This window comes from Orycteropus afer, unplaced genomic scaffold (genome assembly GCF_000298275.1).
Source record: "Orycteropus afer afer isolate SDZICR_OR568_19922 unplaced genomic scaffold, OryAfe1.0 scaffold00067, whole genome shotgun sequence".
Taxonomy (NCBI): Eukaryota; Metazoa; Chordata; class Mammalia; order Tubulidentata; family Orycteropodidae; genus Orycteropus; species Orycteropus afer.
The window spans coordinates 11,603,598-11,625,448 of NW_006921654.1; the positions used below are offsets into that span (position 1 = coordinate 11,603,598).

The 21,851-nt window shown below is 49.1% G+C and overlaps 1 protein-coding gene across 1 annotated transcript in view; it reads right to left on the reverse strand.

The window, feature by feature from the left end:
- Positions 1–358: 358 nt before the first annotated feature.
- CFDP1 (craniofacial development protein 1) overlaps positions 359–21,851 on the reverse strand; it is a gene marked incomplete at its 5' end in the record, with an annotated part of 110,437 nt that continues 88,944 nt past the window's right edge. The window contains 2 exons of the mRNA XM_007940370.2: positions 359–449; positions 10,057–10,215. Coding sequence (XP_007938561.2) covers positions 359–449; positions 10,057–10,215 — 250 coding nt within the window. The remainder of the gene's footprint in view (positions 450–10,056; positions 10,216–21,851) is intronic.

Consider the following 21,851-nt stretch of genomic DNA (forward strand, 5'->3'; position numbering starts at 1 on the left):
TGGCCCGGGGAATGCACATCCGGGGGGTCAGCTGCCCCTCCCCGTGCCTCGACCTCCGCCTGCCCAGACAGGCCTGGAGCGTGTTGGCTTGGCCCAGGCTGGACCCTGAAGCAGGATAAAGGCAATGCTTGCCATCATCTTTACCAGCCTTTCACAGGACCAATTTTTATTTTCTTTTTCAAGGATAAAGTTTTAAAAGTAAAAAATGAAACCACGCAACAGCAAGATACACAAGGAGAACTTCAATGTAGAAAAAAAAGACCCTGCTGGGACGAGAAGAACCAGAAACGCTTCACAGATGCACAAGAGGCTCCCACTGTAAACAGGCTCAAGCTGCTGTACATTTTCCCTCACAACATCAGGGCTTCATTTTGCTCAGCCTGAGATCTCGCTCGATTTCAAACTGCCTGTGATCCACTCGGTCTAGAAAAGCCTTTCGTTCAATGTACCTAGGAGGAGATGAGAAAGGCGTCTGTCAGTGGAAGCCAGCAGCAGAAACTGCCTCCCGGGCACCGTCTCCCACCTCCCCCACTTGGCCAAGGTGGGACCGCTGGGTGACAGCCTGCGCAGCAGGTGGACACAGCCGGTGCCCAGGGCACACCATGACTCTCAGGAAGAGCCAAACCACTTGCACCTGGTCAACAGGAGCATTTCTCTGGTTCAGATATAAATGCAAATAAAATGAAAAGGAGAAGGCAACAACTGATCAGAGGGGAGGGACATAAGTGACTCGGTGGCAGGACAGCACTGGAACTGTGTAACAGGATTTTAAGGAGGGAAGGAAGGACATGCTTAGTATAAGCACGGGTGAAATCCCTGCCAGTCACTGCTTAGCCGGGCAGCCCTAGGGCAGTGTCTCTGAGCTCCGCTTTCCAGGGCAGGAAGACAGCAGTGCCCTATGTCCTGGCTGCAGTTACAGAGACTGCCAGGAATCAGTGGTGCGTTGAGCTGGTGGGGAGAGGAAGCTATTCCTTCCACATACACAGATCACAACATGAAAAAAGGTCTATCTGAAAATGGGGGACATCTGTAGGAAAAACCACCTCAAAGTACTACCGTGATGGGGCAGCAGGCAGTACTTGAGACACTACAAACTGCACTTAGAATGGTCTGTCTTTCTTTTTTTTTTTTTTTGAACATCTTATTATTAGTAATATGTATGTATTAAAATAAATCTATGTTTTATGTAATGTTTCAAGTCCCCAAAGACAAATAAAGATTGGATTGATAAAGATACTGATAATAAAAGGCAATTATAATGAAAACCTAAAAAACCGAGTTACAATGACATCGTCAGAAGGGAAACTGGTCCTAAGTCAGGGGCTGCCTGTACTTACAAGTGCACCTGTTAGAAGCTAACTACTGCAGCTCTTTCCTTGCCCTCGCCCTTCTCTACTCTCGTGGAAGACAATTTGGGGCCAGGTTGCTCCTGCTGGATGCCAGAAGAGGCCTTTCCTTAAATCCCCTGAAAGAGTGAGGCCTAGTGCCTCTGTGCCCAGAGGCCACACACAGGCTCCCTTCAAAGCTGGCGCCCAGCTCCCTAACCTGGGGCTGGGATCAGCACACAGGTTTCCTGGTACCCCCAGTCAATGGGATGGGAGTGCAGTCCTGAGGCAGGCGCCGGTGAGCAGGCACCAGGCCGGCTGCTTCATGAGACACAGCTGCACTCGAATGGACCTCTGTACCATAAGCTCCTGCGATTCGCCTGGGAGAACAGGTCTCTGCTGCCAGTGAGTCCACTGAGAGCGCAAAACTGTCACTGACAATGGGGGTCGGAACCGATTCTCTGCACAATTTTCCTGTGGCTGCGCCGTGGAAAATGGGCATCTGCCTTACCAGGTCATTCCCAGGATGGTGCGAATGTTGCTGGGTTCAGGAACCCGTGTGCCTCTGGAGGGCAGGGCCTTACGCTCCCTCCCCACAGTACCCTGTGAAGTCCTGGTCAATCCATCTGCTCGCAGCCAAGCCTGCTGCCACTAACCCTGCACTATAGATGGGCAGCAAGAGGTACGCAGGCTCTGAAGCCAAAGGCTCTGAGTTCAAATCCTGATTCTGGGCAAACCACATAATGTTGCCAAGTCTCATTTTTTTTCTAAAAAAAGAATAAGGACTCCTCCTCTGCTGTGCTGTTGAGAAGACGAAGGAGACAGTGTATAGGTGATGCCTGGTGCAGTGCAGTGTGCCCTAAGTGGCAGCGGATGCTATCACTGTTGTTTGAGAAGTCAGCTTCCACCAGGGCCAGGGAGACCTGACGTAGGCAGATGAAGGAAGACAAGCAGCCAGCTCTTGCGCATGTGTTATCAGGACTAGGAGCCACCAGCCGGCACCAGGTGCCGAGCTGCTTTGTCGAGCTGCAAACACAACTGGGCCTACTGCTCTGCCACTGGATATAAGCCCTCAGAGTGTCACAGTTAGCAAATAAAAATACAGAGTGCAACACAGGGAAGAGGTAACTACACAGAGGAAGTGGGAAGAGAGCTGTTACACTATGGGGAAGTGCGGTCAGTGTCACGAAACAAAATGGTTATGAACTATTTCCTCTGTAAACTTTCAACCAGATCCAATTAAAACAAACAGGGTGCCCAGAGAAACTTTAATTTCAGATAAATGAGTAAACTTTTAGTATAAGTATGTCCCATGCAGTGTTTACTTATACTAAAAACTACTCATTTTTTAATCTGGACCCAGAATTTCTCTGGACACCCTGCACTTCCTCTGGAGGCCTCTGCAGGTGGAGAGGGGAAGACGGTGCCCGGGGGCACTGCTCCCTTACCTTCCAGGTAAGGAGGGTGTGGGACCTCTGCTACACAAAGGGCTTTGAACCAGTTCATTCTGGTTTGACTTCCTGCTGAGAACTTGCCTTTCCACCCAGAGCCTCATAATCTGCATTGTAACAAGGTCCCCAGGTGATTCTCACAGATCTTACTAAAATACAGATTCCGACTCAGTGTATCTTGGGTGGTGATGTTACGTGCCGTCCAGCCCCGACTCACAGTGACCCCTCCTTGGGTTTCCAGGCGGTATCACTACGGATGTAGATTGCCCAACCTTCCTTCCTTGGAGTGGCTTGAGTAGAGATGCAAATTCTCAGGAGGGGACAGAACTGGAATGAACTGGTTTGAAGCCCTGAAAAGTGGAAGAGTCTCTCCTACACCTGCCATTTGGCATGGTTCAGTTTAGCACTCAGGTGGGATTAGCCTTTAACCCTTTGTGATGTGCAGGACATATAGCACCCACCAACATTTTCAGCCTTTCAGGTTTCTTTGGAAACTTTTATCCCAGTTGCAGTATGTGTTGTTACCTGGTGGAGACCGCTATAACTTTGTGAATCTGAAGAAATGGGCCTCATGTCAACAATCCTACCACCAGAGTCCACTTGGGACATATGTGTCCCACATAATTCTATCAAAATTCCTAATACTTCAAAAAATTTTCCCCTTAATTTCAGCATGCCTTCCATTACCGAAAAGATATAGTATCAAAATAAATAAATAAAAGCAGAAAATAATTCAGTCACAAAAGGGTTAAGACGTGAGCCTACGACCTTCTCTCAGTGACCCACTGTCACACATCCTGTTTTCATTGGTGCTGTGGCCTGCACGTGCCCGAAGACCTCTTCTCTTCTTAAGACCACCAGAGCGCACAGTCACTACAGGAGCAAGGCTGAGAAAGGCCATGTGGGGCTAGTGCTGGGGGACAGGGCTCCCAGTGCAGTACTCTGGTCTCCTCCTTACCTTTCACTGGCAGTTTATTCTAAGGCGACCAGCAGTTCGTGGGGGTGGAGGTGGGGGTGGCAGAGACACAGCAGAGGCTCTGAAAGTCAGAAGAAAGCTCACCAACTGCCTAATGAACATGTGCGGCCACTGCTGGAGGCCCCCGACTGCGGCCCTACCAAGAGGAGGATCTGAAAGCTGCTCACGGACAGAGCTTAGCTCTCCTCCATTCATCTCCTCTGGCAGACAGCACAGCTGGAACACTGTGCGTCCCTTTCTATGCAGAGAGGAAACAAGGGAGACTGCAGTGGGGATGTGCAGACACTTGGGAATGGCAACCCACTTCCAGTCTCTCCTCCCGTCCTTGCAGCCCCACACGGCCCTGGGGGAGAGCACTGTAGAAGAAGCCAATGTTCTGCTGGCAGGGAGGGGGCTTTCACTGCCCCTCAGAAGTGCCCAGCAGAAGAAAGGGGTGGACCACGCATGAGAAGGCATTGTACTTTTACGTACCTACGGGTGCAGGAGGAATTCCTGCATGTTTCAGAGCTACCTGTTGGGGCGGGGAGAGGGAGGAATGGATGTGGCCTTGAGTTTGTGCTTCTTCCTGACTTTCCTTTAATGAGAGGAAGTCACACTTAAATCAGGATGCTCACTGGCCGGTAAAATGGCCTTGCAGGTTCTGGGAAGCTGTGCTAAGTCCAGCTGACCTTGAGACTATCAAGAGCAAAGGCTGGTGAGGCAAGTGCAGGCCAAGGTCAAGTTCAGGGAAGGACTCAGGTGGGCATGAGGCACACACGCGGAATGCAAGTGAATCCTCAAGGGTAATCCAGACAAAGGCCGTCAGCGCAAGTCTGGTGTTGGTAGTCCCCATCGCAGCCATCTGCTCACAGGATTCTTGTGATGGCCTTGGTTTACTGCCAAGAGCTGACCCTGAACGAAACCTCTACTGGACGTGGCTCCCCAAGTAGAGAGCCAGAAAAGGTGCTGCGGATGGGAGTGGTGGAAGGATCTGGGCTCTAGCCCAGGCTCTGACGTTTTCTCTCCATGGGTCTTTGGGTAAGATATTTAATTTTCTGTGTTTTTTTCCTTCTCTGTAAAATGGTAATAAAAATTACCATACTCCTCAGACAACAGATGAAACTGGGTAAGAAGTGCTTTTGCAGACAATCTAACAACCAATAGCTGTACAAGTGGCGAAGGGCTTCTTGCTTCCCTTTGTGGACTCAACTGCATCTCTACAAAGCCTCAGAACCAGGACACCCGGAGCAGAGACCAAATGGCCCAGAAAGGAGGGCTCCTTAGGAGGCCACCACCTCAGAAGTGGCCCGAATGCACAGCCTGTTTAAACCAAGTCTCGGGACGCTTCCAGCCATGGTAACTGGGTTACAGTCCCAGAGCAGAGCTGCCAGTGCAATGGGGACCATGGCTCTTGCTCCCTTCCTGTCCTGGTGCTTTGCTGGCCCCAGGCAAGCTGGGGTGTGGGAGGGGAGGATCGTCCCTTCCCCATGCTATTGGCTGATGTGGCCCAGTTCAGAGCAGCAACTCTTCTGGGCTGAGGTTAATAACAAGTGCTAATAGCACCAAGAACCTGAGGGATTTTCTAGCTTTTCCTTTCAAAACCAGGTTAGATGCAACAGGCTCTGACATCGTTTTGGTCTTACAACCCAAATTACTTTTCTGCCACCAATTTTTCTAAGATCTAGGCCAATAAGAAGGGAAGGAGAAATGAAAAAGTGGAGAAGAGGACAAGATAATGGGAGAAAATGCTACCAGGGAACATGCCAGTCCTTCTATGTGGGCACCCACATTGTGAATAAAGGATGGACACCCACCTTCCAAGAGGTCAGAGGTCTATGACAGAGAGAGGGGTCTTGCATGGGGACATCATAAAGCTCTGTCACATAGCCACCCTGTGGCTGGATGCCCACGAGAGGCCTGCAAAGAAAGGGCACAGCCGGGAGCCGCAGGGAAGAATGAAGTGGGTGCAGACCATGGAGGATGCTGAGGTCGAGCTACGCTAACTCTGTGCTCCGAGCAGAATCACGTTCAGATACCCTAGCAAGTGTTCCCTGCGGCACAACCATGAGCAGAGAAGTGCAGCAAACCTCCATTTCCAGCACCGGCAAAGCCATGGGCAATGGCAGTGCTGTGCAGCAAGAATGAAGCTCCCATAGAGACAGATGTAATGGCATGTGTCCTTTCTGGCCGGGAGAAATGTCACCTGCCCAATACTACACGGCCTGCCCCCTGCTGACTATACTGGCCTGCCCCCTTCTGACCACACGGCCTGCCCCCATCTGACTACACTGGCCTGCCACCCTTCTGACCACACGGCCTGCCCCCATCTGACTACACTGGCCTGCCACCCTTCTGGAAGAGCATCTAAGTTGCAAACATATCCAGAGCCAGATTGAAGAGCACTGACTTTAAGTTTCTTCTCCACTGCCTCCTTCCCACGTCACCTCCCAGCTGGGGTGGTTCTGAAAGACTGACTCCTGGGGCTCATGGAGATAGTTTATTCAGGGAAAGAAAATTATATTCTCTGGTCCTCCCGACTTTCAAATCACAAAAATGACTGGCTCCAACCCCAGAGCTCCCTGACCTCCACTAGATAGGAGAGCAGCAGCAGGACCCCTGCAGGTTGCAGCCTGGATCTCTCTTCTTCTCTGGGCATGGGTCCCTTCCCCAAAGTCTGCTGGCCTCCGCCTTAGCACTGTTAGGAAGCCTCTGGGGCTTGGCCACTCGGAGAAGCCGTGCAAAACGCCAGAGCACGGGACAGCTGACCTGATGCTGAAATGCGGCTGGGCCCTGGGAGTCAGGGTTCAGAGGAAAGGCAGCAGTTCTCCCCTGGACAGGAGAGAGAGTCTTAGGTACAGGCATTTTAACCAACCTTGCAACTGGAATTAATGTCTGGGTGGAGACAACATTCAGACTGAAAATGTTATGCCCTTCTCTCCTGAGCAGTTAATTCTAACCCTACTAGGCCCCCAAACAAAAGCATGAGTGGGACAGGCGTTGAGATGATGCAGGAGTTCCCTGGCTGGGCACCTGTTCTGGGCCAGGTGCTGGTGAAAGCACCGCGAATGAGACCTGCCCACAAAGGCTGACCTTGTAGCAAAAGGTAACAACATACCTCCGCTGATCCTAAGTGCAAAGGAGTAAATGAAACGGGGCAACGTGACTGAGGAAGATTTCCTGGGGCTGAGCTACTCTAGACAGGGTTGGTTTAGGGGTCAACATTTGAGCTGAGCCCTGAACGACACACAGGAGGAGACATACAGGAGGAAGACCCCTGGGAGGGTCTGGAGACAGAGGACCACGAGATGGGCAGAGGCTGGGTGGGCACACGGAGCTGGGGAGAGCAGGGTAAGAGGCAGGCGGTACCAGCTCAAGGAGTATTGGGGGCCAGGCAAGGTGTTTAAGGTTTATCTTAAGTGTTACCGGAGGGCTACCAGCAGGGAAGAATTGATTTCTATTCTTAAAACATCCTTCTGGGCACTGCACAGTGCATGGGCTCAGGGAGGCACAAGCAGCAGCAGGGGTGCAGGGAGGAGGCACCCGCCGTGGTCATGGCAGGAGATGGTGGTGCTTGAACTGGGTGGTGGGAGTGGGGCTGGGCAGACATGGGTGCGTGAGATGTGTGGGTGAAGGAACCGCCAACTGCACTGGCAGGATATGATGGAAACAGGAAATCAAAGATGACTCCTTGGTTTTCCCCTCAACAGTGGGGTGGGCAGTGATAGTGCCATTTTCCAAGAAGTCTGAGGAAGGAGTCCATGCACGGAGAGAAAGCAGGTATTCGGTTTTGGATGTTAATTCTGACGGGTGGAAGACACAGGCAAACAGCGGTCTCAACCAGACAGACTGTGAATCTGGAGCTCCAGGGCATGCTCAGGCAGGGGGTGTTGTTTTGTTTCTAAAGTCCCAGGAGAAAACGGTAGCTAAGCCATGGGAATAGTGCGCTTTCCCAGAGGAGGGACTGTGAAGAGCAGAGGCAGCTGCAGGGCCCAGCTCTGTGAGCCCCTAGCTGAAAACACTAAAGAGAAGGAAGTCAGGGAGACTGGGAAGAGATGCCCCCAAGCGGGACTTGCCACCATTGTGGAAAATAGCCCAGAATGGGAGGCAGGAACGCATCCGGAAGGACTGAACAGGAAGGAAGCATCGAGGTTCCCACAAGCCCTTGACAGCATCGTCAGGAATGGCAAACGGGGAGGAAGAGGAAGTAGAGGACTTTCTATCTTCTGAATGTCAGCAAAGGCCACTTTTGTCCTGCTGTATGCACCTTGGGATTCTCCACACATCCTTTCATCAGGCGATGCCTTTGCTCTTGTCAGGACCTCTGAAAAGAATCTGGGGCTTGCCTTGGCTTTGTCCAAACCAACCACTCAGGTCTGCGTTGTGACTTCCGCACCATGTCACACAGGGGCCAGGTACACTTCTACTTGGCATCATCTTGCATCAGCTCTTCTGATGCTGGCTCTCGAGCTGCCATACAGGCTCACTGGCAGCAGGCCGTCCTGCCCCATCCTCTAGAATTTAATGCTCATGGTTGGCCCAAGTGAGAACCAGAGCTACAGCCACTTCCTGGGACCAGGTGCCGGGTGCCATTAATCTGCTTGCAGGAGCGAGGAAAGGGAAGTGGGTGGAGGTAGAGGCGGCACTAGAGAACGCAGGTGAGAAGAGTAGGGGGCAGGGCACAGGCGTCCTCAGAGCTGCACTGGGAAAACTCATCAGACCTGCGGGGACCTCAGGTGAAGGGTGCAAAAGAAGAGCGTGGAGATTACGGTTCACTGCTCCCTAGCCCACGCAGGCTAGTCTCCATTGCCTGAAGAGGTCCTCACTGGGAAGATGTCCTTCTTAATCTTGTTTTCTCCTCCAGCTTCCATTTTGTTAACTCTCCCTTAACAGCACCACTCCTTACTTTTACGAGACCTCTATTAACTTGAGCAGAACAGATGTCCAACCCCTACAATCAATACCCAGACAAGCAATACACTGGCAGTCCCCGGCTGCCTTGATCACCGGTGCGAAAGCAGAGAGCAGGAGGAAGCTGTGAGTTACCAGAGCTTATTCGAGGAGTGGGGGAGGTTCGAGGCAGAATGTCAGGGCAGCTCATGCCTGGAGTCAGAGGCCGGCTCTTGATGACATTGAGGATGCTGCCGGGCCCGGGCCCACCCCCATGGGGCATTTTATCTTGGGACAGGCTCACCTAGAAGTCTAGTGATTAAACAAGTTCATAAAGTCATTTAAGCTTGCTTTCTTAAACTGCTGGTAAGTTTCTGGGTTCATTCAAATAATCCTGAAGCCCAATTTAGAAAGGTGATGCCAAAATGCACCTGTGACCTGTCTTTATTATACGTTAGCTTATTAGTCATTGCAACGACTACCACTTCATGCATGCTTTTATGGGACAGGCACTCTGCAAAGTGCTGTCCCTATATTTCATATATGTATCTAACACTCTCTGTATAATTTATACAGATTACGCAGATCATCTCTTCAATTTCTTGCAACCATCAATGAGGTGGGGTGGTACCATTATCTCTATTACTAGCAAAGGAGCTGGCAGAGCCAGCGTGCTGCTTGAGGAGGGGCACCCAGGGTAGTCTGATGGACCATTCATAGCTTCCAGTTACTGCTGGGGGTGGGATGTTGACCTGAGCCATGGATCATTTCTACAGTAACCTTCTACTTAGCTCCTTCCAAGGTCACCGAACTAAACACCATTTCTGTCTTGATTTTTTTCTTTAATCACCAGGAAGACAAATATGACAAAAAGGGTTCCTTTTGATAAGTTGAAGATAGAGTTTATAGGCATTCTCTTTGAATCCCAAGTATGAGGCAGCTGGTGCAAGGGAGGGCCTGCACGTTGTCTGAGGGCCTGGTGTGACAGGTTTGTTGGTTAAGGGTGAAGCCCTACCGTGGGCCACCGTGACATGGACAAAAAGATTTCCATAGTTATGTGACAATATCTAGGCCCTCTGGTGACTCTGTTTTGGAAGTATTTGAGCTCACCTGGCTTCTCAGAAGGCCAAGTCACGCAGACCAGGCCCAGGCTGGTGGTGAGCCCGATCCCCCCATGTAACCAGACCGGGAGAGTCACAGTTCACTGGAGCTACAGTTCAGCACTCAGCCTGACAGCCATGAATGCTCCCTAAGGGAAGTGCTCACACACCCCTCCGTGCCTCCACCTCCAGGGCTCTCAGTGACAGGCCCTGCCCCATAGAGCACTAACACTTTTCACCTCACTAGGAAAAGCTCCTAGCTGCCTAAATTGAGTAGTTTGCAATAAGTGATCTCATGTTCTTAGGATTTTCAATGGCACCACATCTTGACTTCTCACCCCTCTTTTCCTCGATTATGGATGGCCAGCTCTTCTCCAATCCCCTCTTCTTCCTTGAAGCTCTCCCAGTCCAATTTGGACTTCTCTAAGGTGCTCATTTTCTGCTTCTTGGCTCCAATTTTCCCCAAAAGGCTGCTCATGCCACTTGATCTCTTTAACCTAAGGAAAGAGAAAACATGAAACAGCATGTGAAAACCAGAATCGTGATGAACCATGTTGTTGGTACAGGGTTCCCTGGATTAGAGCTATTCATCACAATGGGAGCCATGTTCCTATCCTCCTGACATGGGGAACACTGACAGTACTCAGGATTCCAATGCCCCTTCCTGTGAAACATCTCTGGCTGATCCAGTGAACTGCAGACAGAAATCCTAACTCCTCTGACCTCTGCCTGCCCTGCAAGACAGGTCTCCACTTGCAGACAGAGAGAAGAGTCGTGTGGTAAACAGGTTGGCTTGGAGTCACATGCCTAGGTTCAAATTCCAGCTCTCACTCACTATGAGATACTAGGTGAGTCACTTGAGAGCACGTGCACTGGTTTCCTAATCCACAAAGTGAACACCTGAAGACTCTGGGTGTCAGAGCGTATCTGACATGGGAAATGCTTAAGCCATCCTCGGCACAGTACAGGTACTGTGACCGTTAGCCACTTGGAATCACTGAGAGTGGTTACGCACAAAGCCCCAGGAAATTCTAAGACAGAGAGAACCAGTTCCCCACACTAACGAGCGAGGAGTCATAGTCATTTTAAAAGGATTCTAAAATCCGTCTCCTTCAGACTCCCATGAGCCAGGGCCTGGTTTGTCCAGGAGGCAGAGAGCAGTCCTGACTCTGAAAGCAGGAACACGCAGGAATACCTACAATCTCCTATGCTCTGCTTTCTTGTGAGGTGCTCATGGATAGCGGGAGCAACCCCACATGTCCAACCCCAAGTTCTGGCAGGTAAAATATTTCATCCATGGAAAATAGATGAGCTAAAACTAGAAACACAGAATGCAGTTTATAAATAAGAGGGTGGCATTAGGAGAGGAGTAGTTATGGTAATGTAGTGGTTAAGGTACTGGGCTCCCAATCAGAAGGCTGGCAGTGCAAACCCAGCAGCTGCTCTGTGGGAAAAAGATGTGGTAGTCTGCTTCCATAAAGGTTTACAGCCTTAGAAACCCTATGGGGCAGTTCTACTCTGTCCTATAGGGTCACTATGAGTAGGAGACCACTGGATGGCAATGGGTTTGGTTTTGGTTACCACAGGAGGAACTACAAAAGGCATGTTGCTTTGAGTTGCTTATGAAACAAAACAAGTTACACACTAGTCTGCAGGAAATGGGGCTTTTTCTGCTTCCAAGGGATATGAAAGAATTAAAACATCCCGGAACCCCGAGGAACCCCGAGCTAATGTCGCAGGGTGGCCTACTGATGACATTGCTGATACCCTTCAGTGGCCTAAGAGGCTAGTTCCCCAAATGCTTTCCTATCACTCCTCTCATCATAGTCTCACTACAGCCCGTGGAAGAGGACCACTGAGTTGCAGAGTCAGAGGGGAGCCTTTAAGATGATCTAGGGTCCTGCTGACTGAAAGCCAACCTTCTGCTGCGCAGTATGGAAACACCATGTTGTTGCTGCTGGGCAGAAAATGCCATCCCCACCACACAGTCAGCTGGTGAGCAGCTCAGACAGGCCAAGTAGGCCTCCCAACAAAGCTCAGAGAGGTTAAAGCACACAGGGAGGGTCAACGTGATAGAAGACACACCTGCAGTACACACCTGCATTTCCCCTGGCTCTCTTAGGAGCACTCTGCCCTCTTACCTCTGAGATAAGAAGCTGCTTCAGAAATTTTCTGATGGAGGCTTTACTTCCCAATTTTGGTTACAGAAGTTCCAAAGAGCTCTTCATGGCTTTCAACTCACAACCTCTAAATGTTCTTTTCCAGTTAACGACTCAATCCTTACACCAATCTCTCCATCAACACATACACACATACACGCATACACACACTGTTTACCAGAAACAGAATACTGAGTGGGGATATGGACACTTGTTGTTGTTGTTAGATGCCATCGAATCATCTCCGACTCATAGCGACCCTAAGCCCAGCAGAACAAAACACTGCCCAGTCCCGCACAGCTCCGTGATCCCTGCTATACTTGAGGCCATCGTCACAGCCACTGTGTCAATCCATCTCATTGAGGGCCTTCCCCTCTTTCGTCTATCCTCCACCTTACCAAGCATGACATCCTTCTCCAGAGAATGGTCCCTTCTGACAACATGACCAAAATAGGTGAGATGAAGTCTGGCCATTCTTTTTGTTGTTATTTTGCCATCAAGTCAGACATGACTAATAGAGACCCCTCCTTAGGTTTCCGAGGCAGTATCACTACGGAAGTAGATTGCCCAACTTTCCTTCCGAGGAGTGGCTGGTGGGTTTGAACCGCCAGCCTTCTGGTTAGCAGTCAAGTGCCTTAGACACTATGCTACCAGAGCTCCTTGGCCTTTTTTTTTTTTTTTTTCCAAATTATGATTTGGGCCAAAATCCACAAAGCGAATTCACTCTCCACACAGCAGCCCACACACACCGTCTCATGACATTGACACAACCCACCCCAATGCAACAGCTACCCTCCCAACCCCTCCTGACAGTCACCTCTTCCCCGCGTCCATCCCTCCATGCGCTCCCACCCCCCGAGCCTTCCCCCTGCGCAAAAACAGCACCCCCCCATGACTGTTCTCTCCAAGGAGTGCAGCCACCTGAGGTTCATGTTCAACTCACATGCCCGTCCCCTGCTTGGCTGGAAGCCACAGGTGCTGGTTAACTCCAGACCCGAAGGGCAGACCCAGTGGCTCCACCTAGCTCCACCAGACCAGCAAACCTTGTCCCCCACCTTTCTTTTCCCCCAAATGATCCTGAGTTTTGCTCCACATCGCTCTCCCTCTCCACCCAGGGTCTCCCACACAGATCCCCCTCCGAGTGGCCCACAGCAGCAGCCGGGCACCATCCAGTTCCCCTGGTCTCATAGTCGTATAGCCTGCGGATTGCATGGTGCACCAGCCTCCAGGACCAACCGCTTTCATGATTCCCCGGTTTTCCTCATTCTTCTTTGCCCTGGATGAGGAGAGATCCATCGTCACATCTAGATGGCTGCTTGCAAGCATCCAAGACCCCAGTCGCCACTTGCCGAAGTAGGAGGTAGAACAATGTTCTGTGTAGTATATTATGTCCTTGGCCATTCTTAATAGCTTTCAACTCTATTCACTTCTCACCCTCTGGCCCTAGTTCTCATGAGTCTATCCTGTCACACGGGTAATTCAACAGCTTAACTGGGCTCCTTGACTTCTATTTTGTCCTGCCCCTCACTTACCTACCCCATCCTGGTGTCTATTTGACATGCTATCATGAATTTTCTAACATACAAAACTTATGTCTTTCTGCTTCAATGTCTCTTCCCTGGCCCCTGCCTTTATCATAAAGTCTAAACTCCTTAACTCACAAAGTTCTTCCTGATCTTCTCTTGCCCCATCTATCCCTGTAATCTATGCTTAGCCATAAAGCCCCGAATCTGCAGTTTCCCGAACACCTTTACCTCCCTCCCCCTCCCATCCATCACCTCTTCCAGGAAGGCTTCCCTGACCTCTCCCAGATCACTGGTGGTGTTCCTGTTGCTTCTTTTCCCGCTATAACACTGATCTCTGTAGCAGATGCCTGGAGACTCCAACTTTATCTGCAGCTGCACTGGTCAGTTCTGGGCCAGCCCAGACTCACTGCTGACAGCCTCCCCAAAAAACACCCAAAAGTTTTCTGTTTCTGGCTCCAGGGCCTTCTCTAACCCCACAAACACTGCCTGTACATGAGGTGGACTTCATACCAGTGGAACAACCCTCATGGGGAAGAGGAGCTGGGGGGTAATGGTCCAGCCTCCTGTCCTCACACAGGCAATTCTGGGAGATACTGTGAGTGCCTCTGTGATGTTCTAGTGGCACCGTGTCCTCATGGCCTTGACAACCCACTCTCGTATTGGCTGTCCCACTCACTCCTGCTTCCCAAGATCACTTCTCAAACTGTCTGTACCCAAGTCCTTGTCTGGGGTTCTGCTTTGAGGGGTATCTAACCAAGACATCTAGGAGAAAAGTGATTTTCCTCTTGTTTGTTCCAGCTCCCTATTGATATTTAACTTTCTGTATCTTAAAACTTCATAGATGTATCTTAAAACTACATAGATGTAGCTCTGCAAACAGTAGGTGCTCAATAAAGTCAACTATGTTACCTGGATCACAGAACCAGCTAGTGAAAAAGAACTAGACTTTAGAGAGTAAAAGATATTCAGAAACCTTATACTAGGGGCTTTTTTTTTTTTTTCACCTTTATTGTGGTGAAAACATATGCCAAGACATTCACCAACAGAACAGCTTCCACATTCAGAACTCAGGGGCACTGATGCCATTTTTCATGTTGTGCCACCATTATTGCTAACCTTTTCCAAAACATTCCACCACCATTAGCACAAACTCAATGCCTATCAAACAAAAGCTTCCCCTGTCCCCCTCCCTCCTACCCCTGGTAACCACCAATAATCCTTGGTTTCTCTCTCTCTCTCTCTCTCTCTCACACACACACACACACACACACACATTTCTTCCCCAACCTATCTAGGATTTTCCCTCCCCTCCCCTCAAAGAACATTTTTCCTTCCATATTTAAGCCAAGAAAGTTTTCCATATATAAAACGTTTCCTTGACTTTTAACAACAGTGGACTAATACAGTATTTGTCCTTCTGTGATTGACATTTCACACAGCATAATGTCCTTCAAGTTCATCCACGTTATGTGGTGTTTTGCAGATTCTACATTATTCTTTTAAACTGGAAACTTTTAAGGGAATACATTTCTACTTTGTTCTCCAATTAACTCTCAAAAGACCCCCACAAAAAAACAAAAAACCACACCATTTGCCATTGAGTTCATTCTGACTCATGGACCCATGTGTTACAGAACAGAACTGAGGTCCATCCACGGGGCTGGGTTTTCTTGGTGTAATCTTCACGGAAGGTGATGGCCTTTCTTCCCCAGCACTGCTGGGCAGGTTCAAACCACCGACCTTCTGATCAGCAGCTGAGGGCAAATTGTCTGCAGTACTCAGGGACCTCTAAGCACACCCCTGGTTCCCCATTTTATCTGGGCAGCACCACAGGCCTGCACGCCATTTCTCCCCTCAGCTTCCAATTCAGATGGTATTAGGTTATACTGTCTTTTTGAGAGATCCCCTTGAGAAGCTGATGAGAAATATGGTTTTGCTGTACAGCAGTGAGGTTTCCAGGAAAGGGAAAAAAATCCACCTTTGCCTTATTCGCCATTCCACACCAACAAAATGTCACCTGTGCTATCACGCATTTGGGGGAAGCTTCCAGATCAGCCTCCACTGGGTCATTAACATGGTTTATGATTCCCTAACTTGATAGTCTCTAAAGTAAAATAATTGTCTTTTATCAGAGGCCCAATCAAAGTGAGTGGCACATTTACAGCGGCGGCTAAAACGTGCAGGAGGCTCATCCTACGAAGAGCTGGCAGCGTCTCCCACACCTCAGGCTTCCAAGCTCCCATCTTCTCGCTCCCACCTTGGCAGGGGGCTTTGTGGCAGGACCCTGGACTCCTTCCATCAAAGCTTTCAGGAAGGTGGACTGAGCCCACAGCCTTGCCCTCGTTCCACCATCAGGATTCCAGGAGAAAAGCTGGGGGAGGCAGGAGTCAGCTCTGGGCAGGGCAGCCACCCCACACAGTGAAAGAACACTGCAGAAGGCACCCTCCCCAAGAATGGTGGTGAGCTAGCAGCTGGGGGTGCAGCAGCTCAGCCCAGTTTTTTACAGGCATCTAGAGCTGTGGCTCCTGGAAAGCTGTGGGAAGAGGGAGTCAGAATTCCCTGGGCGGTTTCTCTGCTGCCAGGAGGAACCAGGGCCATTCCACGCATTGTATCAACAGAACCACCCTGTTCTCCTTGTTCTGGGTCCAAGGTACTACCAGAAAATCTGCTTTGACAGGCCACCTGTGCCCAGCCTTTTTGGTCTTGGTTCTAAGGAATGGTAAGCTGTGTGCTACAGAAGTCAACAGTGCTTTATTCAAAAGAGATCCTTATCCACCTGTGGATGGGGAGTCCCAAGGAATGCACCACACACCTGCCCACTTACAGATCACACCCAGAAAACTACACCCAGACGAAGTCTAGATTACCGAGACGTTTTCCAGGTAACGACGGCTGCGCTCCCGCCTCCTCCTGGGTGCTGCACTACTTTATTGATAAAGTGTTACTATAAACTCGCGTAAAGACTAATCCTCTCTGAGGAGCATGGCCTTCAGCTCTCACCAGCAGCTGCCATGAGGAAAGGGGGCAGAGCTGCATATCGTCTGCTCACTGGTGGAGAGGCTCTCACTGCGTTTTTCTTTTCTGAGGATTTTGTTCAGTTACCCATCAATCAGGAGTTACCCTTCAATTCCCTTAGCCCAAGGACCTATTCCCACACCAAACAGAAAACAGAGTCACAAACTGAGAAAAGTAAAAAGGGAGACAAAATGCCAAGTCCTCTTTTTCCCTTCTGAATTCAAACTTTACAATAATTTATTAGAACTTACTTTTTTCCTCTTTAGCCCAAGGAACATAACTAACAAGATTTCGTTCTGGCTGGTACTATACTCCATCCGGTTGAGCCTGCCACAGACAGTAGGGTAGCGCTGTGTCTACTGTGTGCCATCCTCATTAGCATGGACTTGGAGTCACCCAGCAGACGTGCTTTGTAGGGAGAGACCGGCTTCGTCAGACCACCCTCAGTGACGCTGTGGATCTTGCTGTTTATTTAAGTGGGACTAAGCAGGTGCTGGGAAAATAACTTCTTGACTGGAAAGACTGAAACGATGCAACAACTAGTTATGAGGGAAGGCTGGGAGATGTTTCTCCAGGATCTTTAACGTCAGCACCAGGCACCCAGCTGTCCCACAGGATAGAACTTTAAGTCTGCAAAGGAATTTACAGTCCTTCATTCATTGTATTCATTCAACAGAGATTTACTGAGAACTTACTAGACACTGCTCAGAACTGGGGATGCAAAGATACTGTAAGACATACTCCTTGGCTTCAAGGAGAAAAACTAGTGGAGGAGCTGGATAAACAGGGGGATATAAGCACATTCTGTGAAGCACTCTAAGATGTAGTATATGCAGGCTACTGTGAGAGCCTCAGAGAAGACTCAGCTGAGAGACTGTTTAACCCACCTCCTTATTTTAGAAAGACCCACCCATCACCCACTGCCATCAAGTGGATTCTAACTCACAGCAACCCTACAGGACAGAGGAGAACTGCGCCATAGGGTTTCCAAGGCTGTAAATCTTTATGGAGGTAGACTGCCTCATCTGCCTCCCATGGAGCGGCTAGTGGGTTCAAAATGGCAGTCTTTTGGTTAGCAGCTGGTTTGCCTTACCACTGCACCACCAAACCAAAAACCAAACTCACTGCCATTGAGTCGATTCCAACTCTAGTGACCCCCATTGGATTTCCAATGCTGTAAATCTTTACCAAGTAGACTGCCTCATCTCTCTTCTGTCGAGCAGCTAGTGGGTTCAAACCACTGACCTTTTGGTTAGCAGCCAAATGCTTTAACCAGTACACCACCAGAGCTCCTTTATTTCAGACAGAAGTCAACTACAACTCACAAAGGCAAAGGAAACTGGCTAAGTTCACACTGGGAGACTTGGGCCTAGCACCAGTGCTCCGGCTACCCAGTGTACTGTCTCCTCCACTCGCCTGACAGCAGGGGGATCAGGGCAGAAGGCAGATCGCCCCCAGAGACACTGACACTACAATTTCTGTTAGGGCTACACTTCCTCCTTCTGTGCACTCTTATTTTCCCTGGGCCCGTAGCTCACTGTGCGTGGGGCCCATGTCTTACTCATTCCTGACTTGCTCCCAGAGTGTAGCCTTGCCCATGGTACAAGATTATGACATGTTTAATAAACAGAATCTCTGTGCTATTGACAATGGACTTATCCAGGTGAATTTCTCTTCATAACAGAAAGATTCAACACTACACTTGCAGCCACAAAAGTTAGCTCCAAAAGTTGACCAGCAAAGAGAGGGTCTAGGCATGGCATGGGACCACTATGTTACCCTGACTTAGAACTTCTATACACAGAGCCTAGCTCAGGTCTGTGTCATTGGTCTCATGCTTCATAACCACTAAAATGCAAATTATTTGGAACAAAGATTCTTTGGCAGAGACATGCAGTTTCCTTAGTATTTGTCATGTGTTTACAGGACAGGACCTTCCTGCAGTTCCCACATGAGCCGTTTTCCAGAGCCGTACAATGGTCTGGAACTGCGCGCTCCCCGAGAAACGTCAAGGAAGCTTATGAGCAGCGGGTGCTGTCTGCTTGGAAGCACTGCTCTTTCAGATCATCTCTGGATTCAGCTGAAACCTGTAAGAATGAAAAGTAAAACCCAAATCTCTGTGCCAATCTCACCACCCACTTGTGTAAATGTCTAAGGACTCTCCTCAAAGCCCGAGACAATTGAAGGAAAGACACTGAAGTCAGCAGCGTTAGGGAGATCATTAAAACTCTGTTCACTCTCGAACACTGTCCTGACACCACCCTATGGGACAGGGGCTCAGGAAAACGGGAAACCAGAAGCAAGAAGTTCCACACGCTCTTTAAACATCTCATGACTTCATCACTGGCAGTACTCTTAAATCTATTACTGAAGTTGATACCGAACCAACAGCAAATTGGCTTTTATCAGTGACAGGTGAAAAAAACGCTGGCAAACAGCAACAGCTTGGCAGTTTTTTATGCAAATGAAAATGATTTGCTATTTGGTTCTACTGCTTGTACGCCTGTCCAAATTGGAAGTATTAAGTCTGTCTGCTTTGATTTCAGCCGCTCTCCATCTTTATAACATGTAATGAAATGAACTGGTAATTTCTAGTGGCAAAAATCCTGAATTTGAAACTCCTCCAAAGCAATACCTTGCAGACGGCTCCTTCTACCTCCACTAAGGACACAGCTCTGTCTGCACCGGTAGGTTCCTCAGCTGACACCATCAAAGAGGACTTGATTCTAGCTACTTGGGCTCTACCGAAACGAAGAGCTCCTCCTGTGTCAGGCGACACCATCTGCTCACCGTCACTAAGACACAACCTATTTCCCCCAAAGCAGGAGAGGTACTCTGACTGCAGTCTCCTGGTCTCTGCTGTGCCCGAGAGCATGTACTCCAGGACACGTAACAACAGGGGTTAGGGACTCTCAGTGACACTGCAATGGTCTGTTTCTCTGGGGTAAGCACACTGACTTGCTGAGCAGTTTCCTGTGGGCATCCTACTCTGGGAGCAAAGTACTGGCCTCCTTCTCTGTGAAGAACTGTCCTCTACTGCCCCATTGTTCTGCTGCAACCACCCACTCAGTGGGCTGTGCCCCTTGCCACAGTTCACCTGCATCAATATGCCAAGCTAAGATCTTTCAGAGAAGGTTGAAGCCTGACAAGCGTTACTGAAGAAAAGGCCCTTTTCCATGCCTGTCCCTTGGTATATGCACCAACTGCTGTCGAGTCAATTCCAACTCACAGTGACACTGTAGCACAGAGTGCAACTGCCCCATAGGGTTTCCAAGGCTGTAAATCTTTACGGAAGCAAACCACCACATCTTTCTCCTGCCGAGTGGCCGGTGGGTTTGAACCCCTAACCCTCTGGTTTATAGCTGAGTGCCATCAAGGCTCCTTCCCTTGGTGTACACAGGCGTCAGTAGTGCTTGTTCACATATATAATGAAGGAAGAAAACACTGCATGAAGACGTAAAAGGACTTGTATTACCAGTTGGGCACACAAGCTTTAAGGTATCCGTGTGTTCATTCCACTCCTGTTTCTGAGATCTGCAATCTGATGGAACATGCCTCCGTTCTTCAGAAAGCAAATACCATCAAGCTGTCTTCTCTCTCTGCACGTATACCACCCCCGCACATGGGCACAGTACCCTTGCCTACACACACCTGCACGAATACCTCTGAATTACATAAATAAATTCCAGAGAGAAGCTCAAGCTGCAAGGTCGATTTGCTGAATCTGCCTGTAATCATGAAAGCAAATGAGATGCACTAAAGTCAAATGACCGAGTTGTTCACCACTGTGTCTGTTTGTATAGGAAGAAAACTAACGGACTAATTACATTCAATGGCAACAAGATAAACCACTTACTAGAATACTGTTTGGCAGTAAAAAGAAACGAAGCACTGACACATGCTAGAACGTGGGTGAGCCATGGAAACGCTCTGCTAAGTAGGCGTGAGCACAGCAATGACCACGAGGAAGGCACTGGACCAGGTGGCACTCCTCCCATCATACACAGGGTTGCTGTGCCTCGGAACTGACTCAACGGTACCTAAGAGCAACAACCGCAAGCGGAAAGAAGCCTGGATGTTCAGAACAGACAAATCGGTTGCTAACCAAAAGGTTAGTGGTTTGAACCCACCAGCCACTCTGTGGGAGAAAGACGAGGCAGTCTGCTTCCATGAAGATTTACAGCCTTGGAAACCCTACAGGGTAGCTCTTCTCAGCCCTAGAGGCTCATTAGGAGTCAGGATGGACTTGACGGCAGTGGGGACAGTGGAGACAGAAGCAGGAAGTAGATTAGTGATTGCCCAGGGCTGAGGGGACTGGAGCTGTTGAGAGTGTGATGGCTAACGCGTGTGAGCTTGCTTTCTTTTAAAAATTTTACTGTGGTTAAATATGTATAACAAAAAGTTTGCGACTCTAACCATTTTTAAGTGTATGATTCAGTGACAATTACACTCACCACACTGTGCTACAGTCACCACTACCCGTTTCCAAATATTTTCATCTCTGAAGAGACTCAGTGTCCCCGAAGCACAACAGCCCTCCTCCCCACCCGCCGAGCCCCTACTCGCATCCAATCCACTCTGTCTCCAGCATGTGCTTTCCTAGATTACTCCCTGTAATGGGATCACCTTTCACTCGGCATGTTTCCAGGGTCCATCAGTGTCATGCTGCTGTGGTAGGTGCTGGTGAGGCAATTTCAACTCACAGCTACTCCACGGGGCACAGCAGAACCTGCCTTATAGGGCTGTCCAGGCTGGTGGTTCAGTGGTTCAGTGCTCAGCCACTAATCAAAAGGTCAGTGGTCTGAATCCATCAGCCACTCCATTGGGGGAAATAGGTAGCAGTCTGTTTCTGTAAAGATAACAGCCTTGAAAACCTTATGAGGCAGTTTTACTCTGTCCTTTAGGGTCACTGTGAGTTAAAATTGACTCAATAGCAGTGGGTTAATCTTTATGTGAGCAAATCACCAGGTTTTTCTCCCAAGGAGCTACTGGGTGGGTTTGAACAGCCAACCTTTTGGTAAGCATCCAAGTCCTTAACTGTTGTACCACCATGGGCTCCTTATCCCTGTCACAGGAGGTTTCTTTTAGAGTAATGAAAATGTTCTAAAATTGTGGTGACAGATTCACAACCCTGTGTCTACAATGAAAGCCACTGAACCGTATACTTTAAATGTGTGAATTGTATGGCATGTGAGTGATATTTCAATAAACCTGTTGAAAACAAACAAACAATTATTCTATTATTCTTTCTATAGGCACTGAGTTTACATGCCCGATTTTTATGTTATCATTCAGGAAAAATTAAAGGAAATAAAGAAAACTATTAAAGTAAAAATATGTTTTGATTGTTCAGTCTTCCTTCCAAGGAGTGGCTGGTGGGTTTGAACCACCAGCCTTATAAGGTCACTGTTCTACATAAATACACTGTTGTAT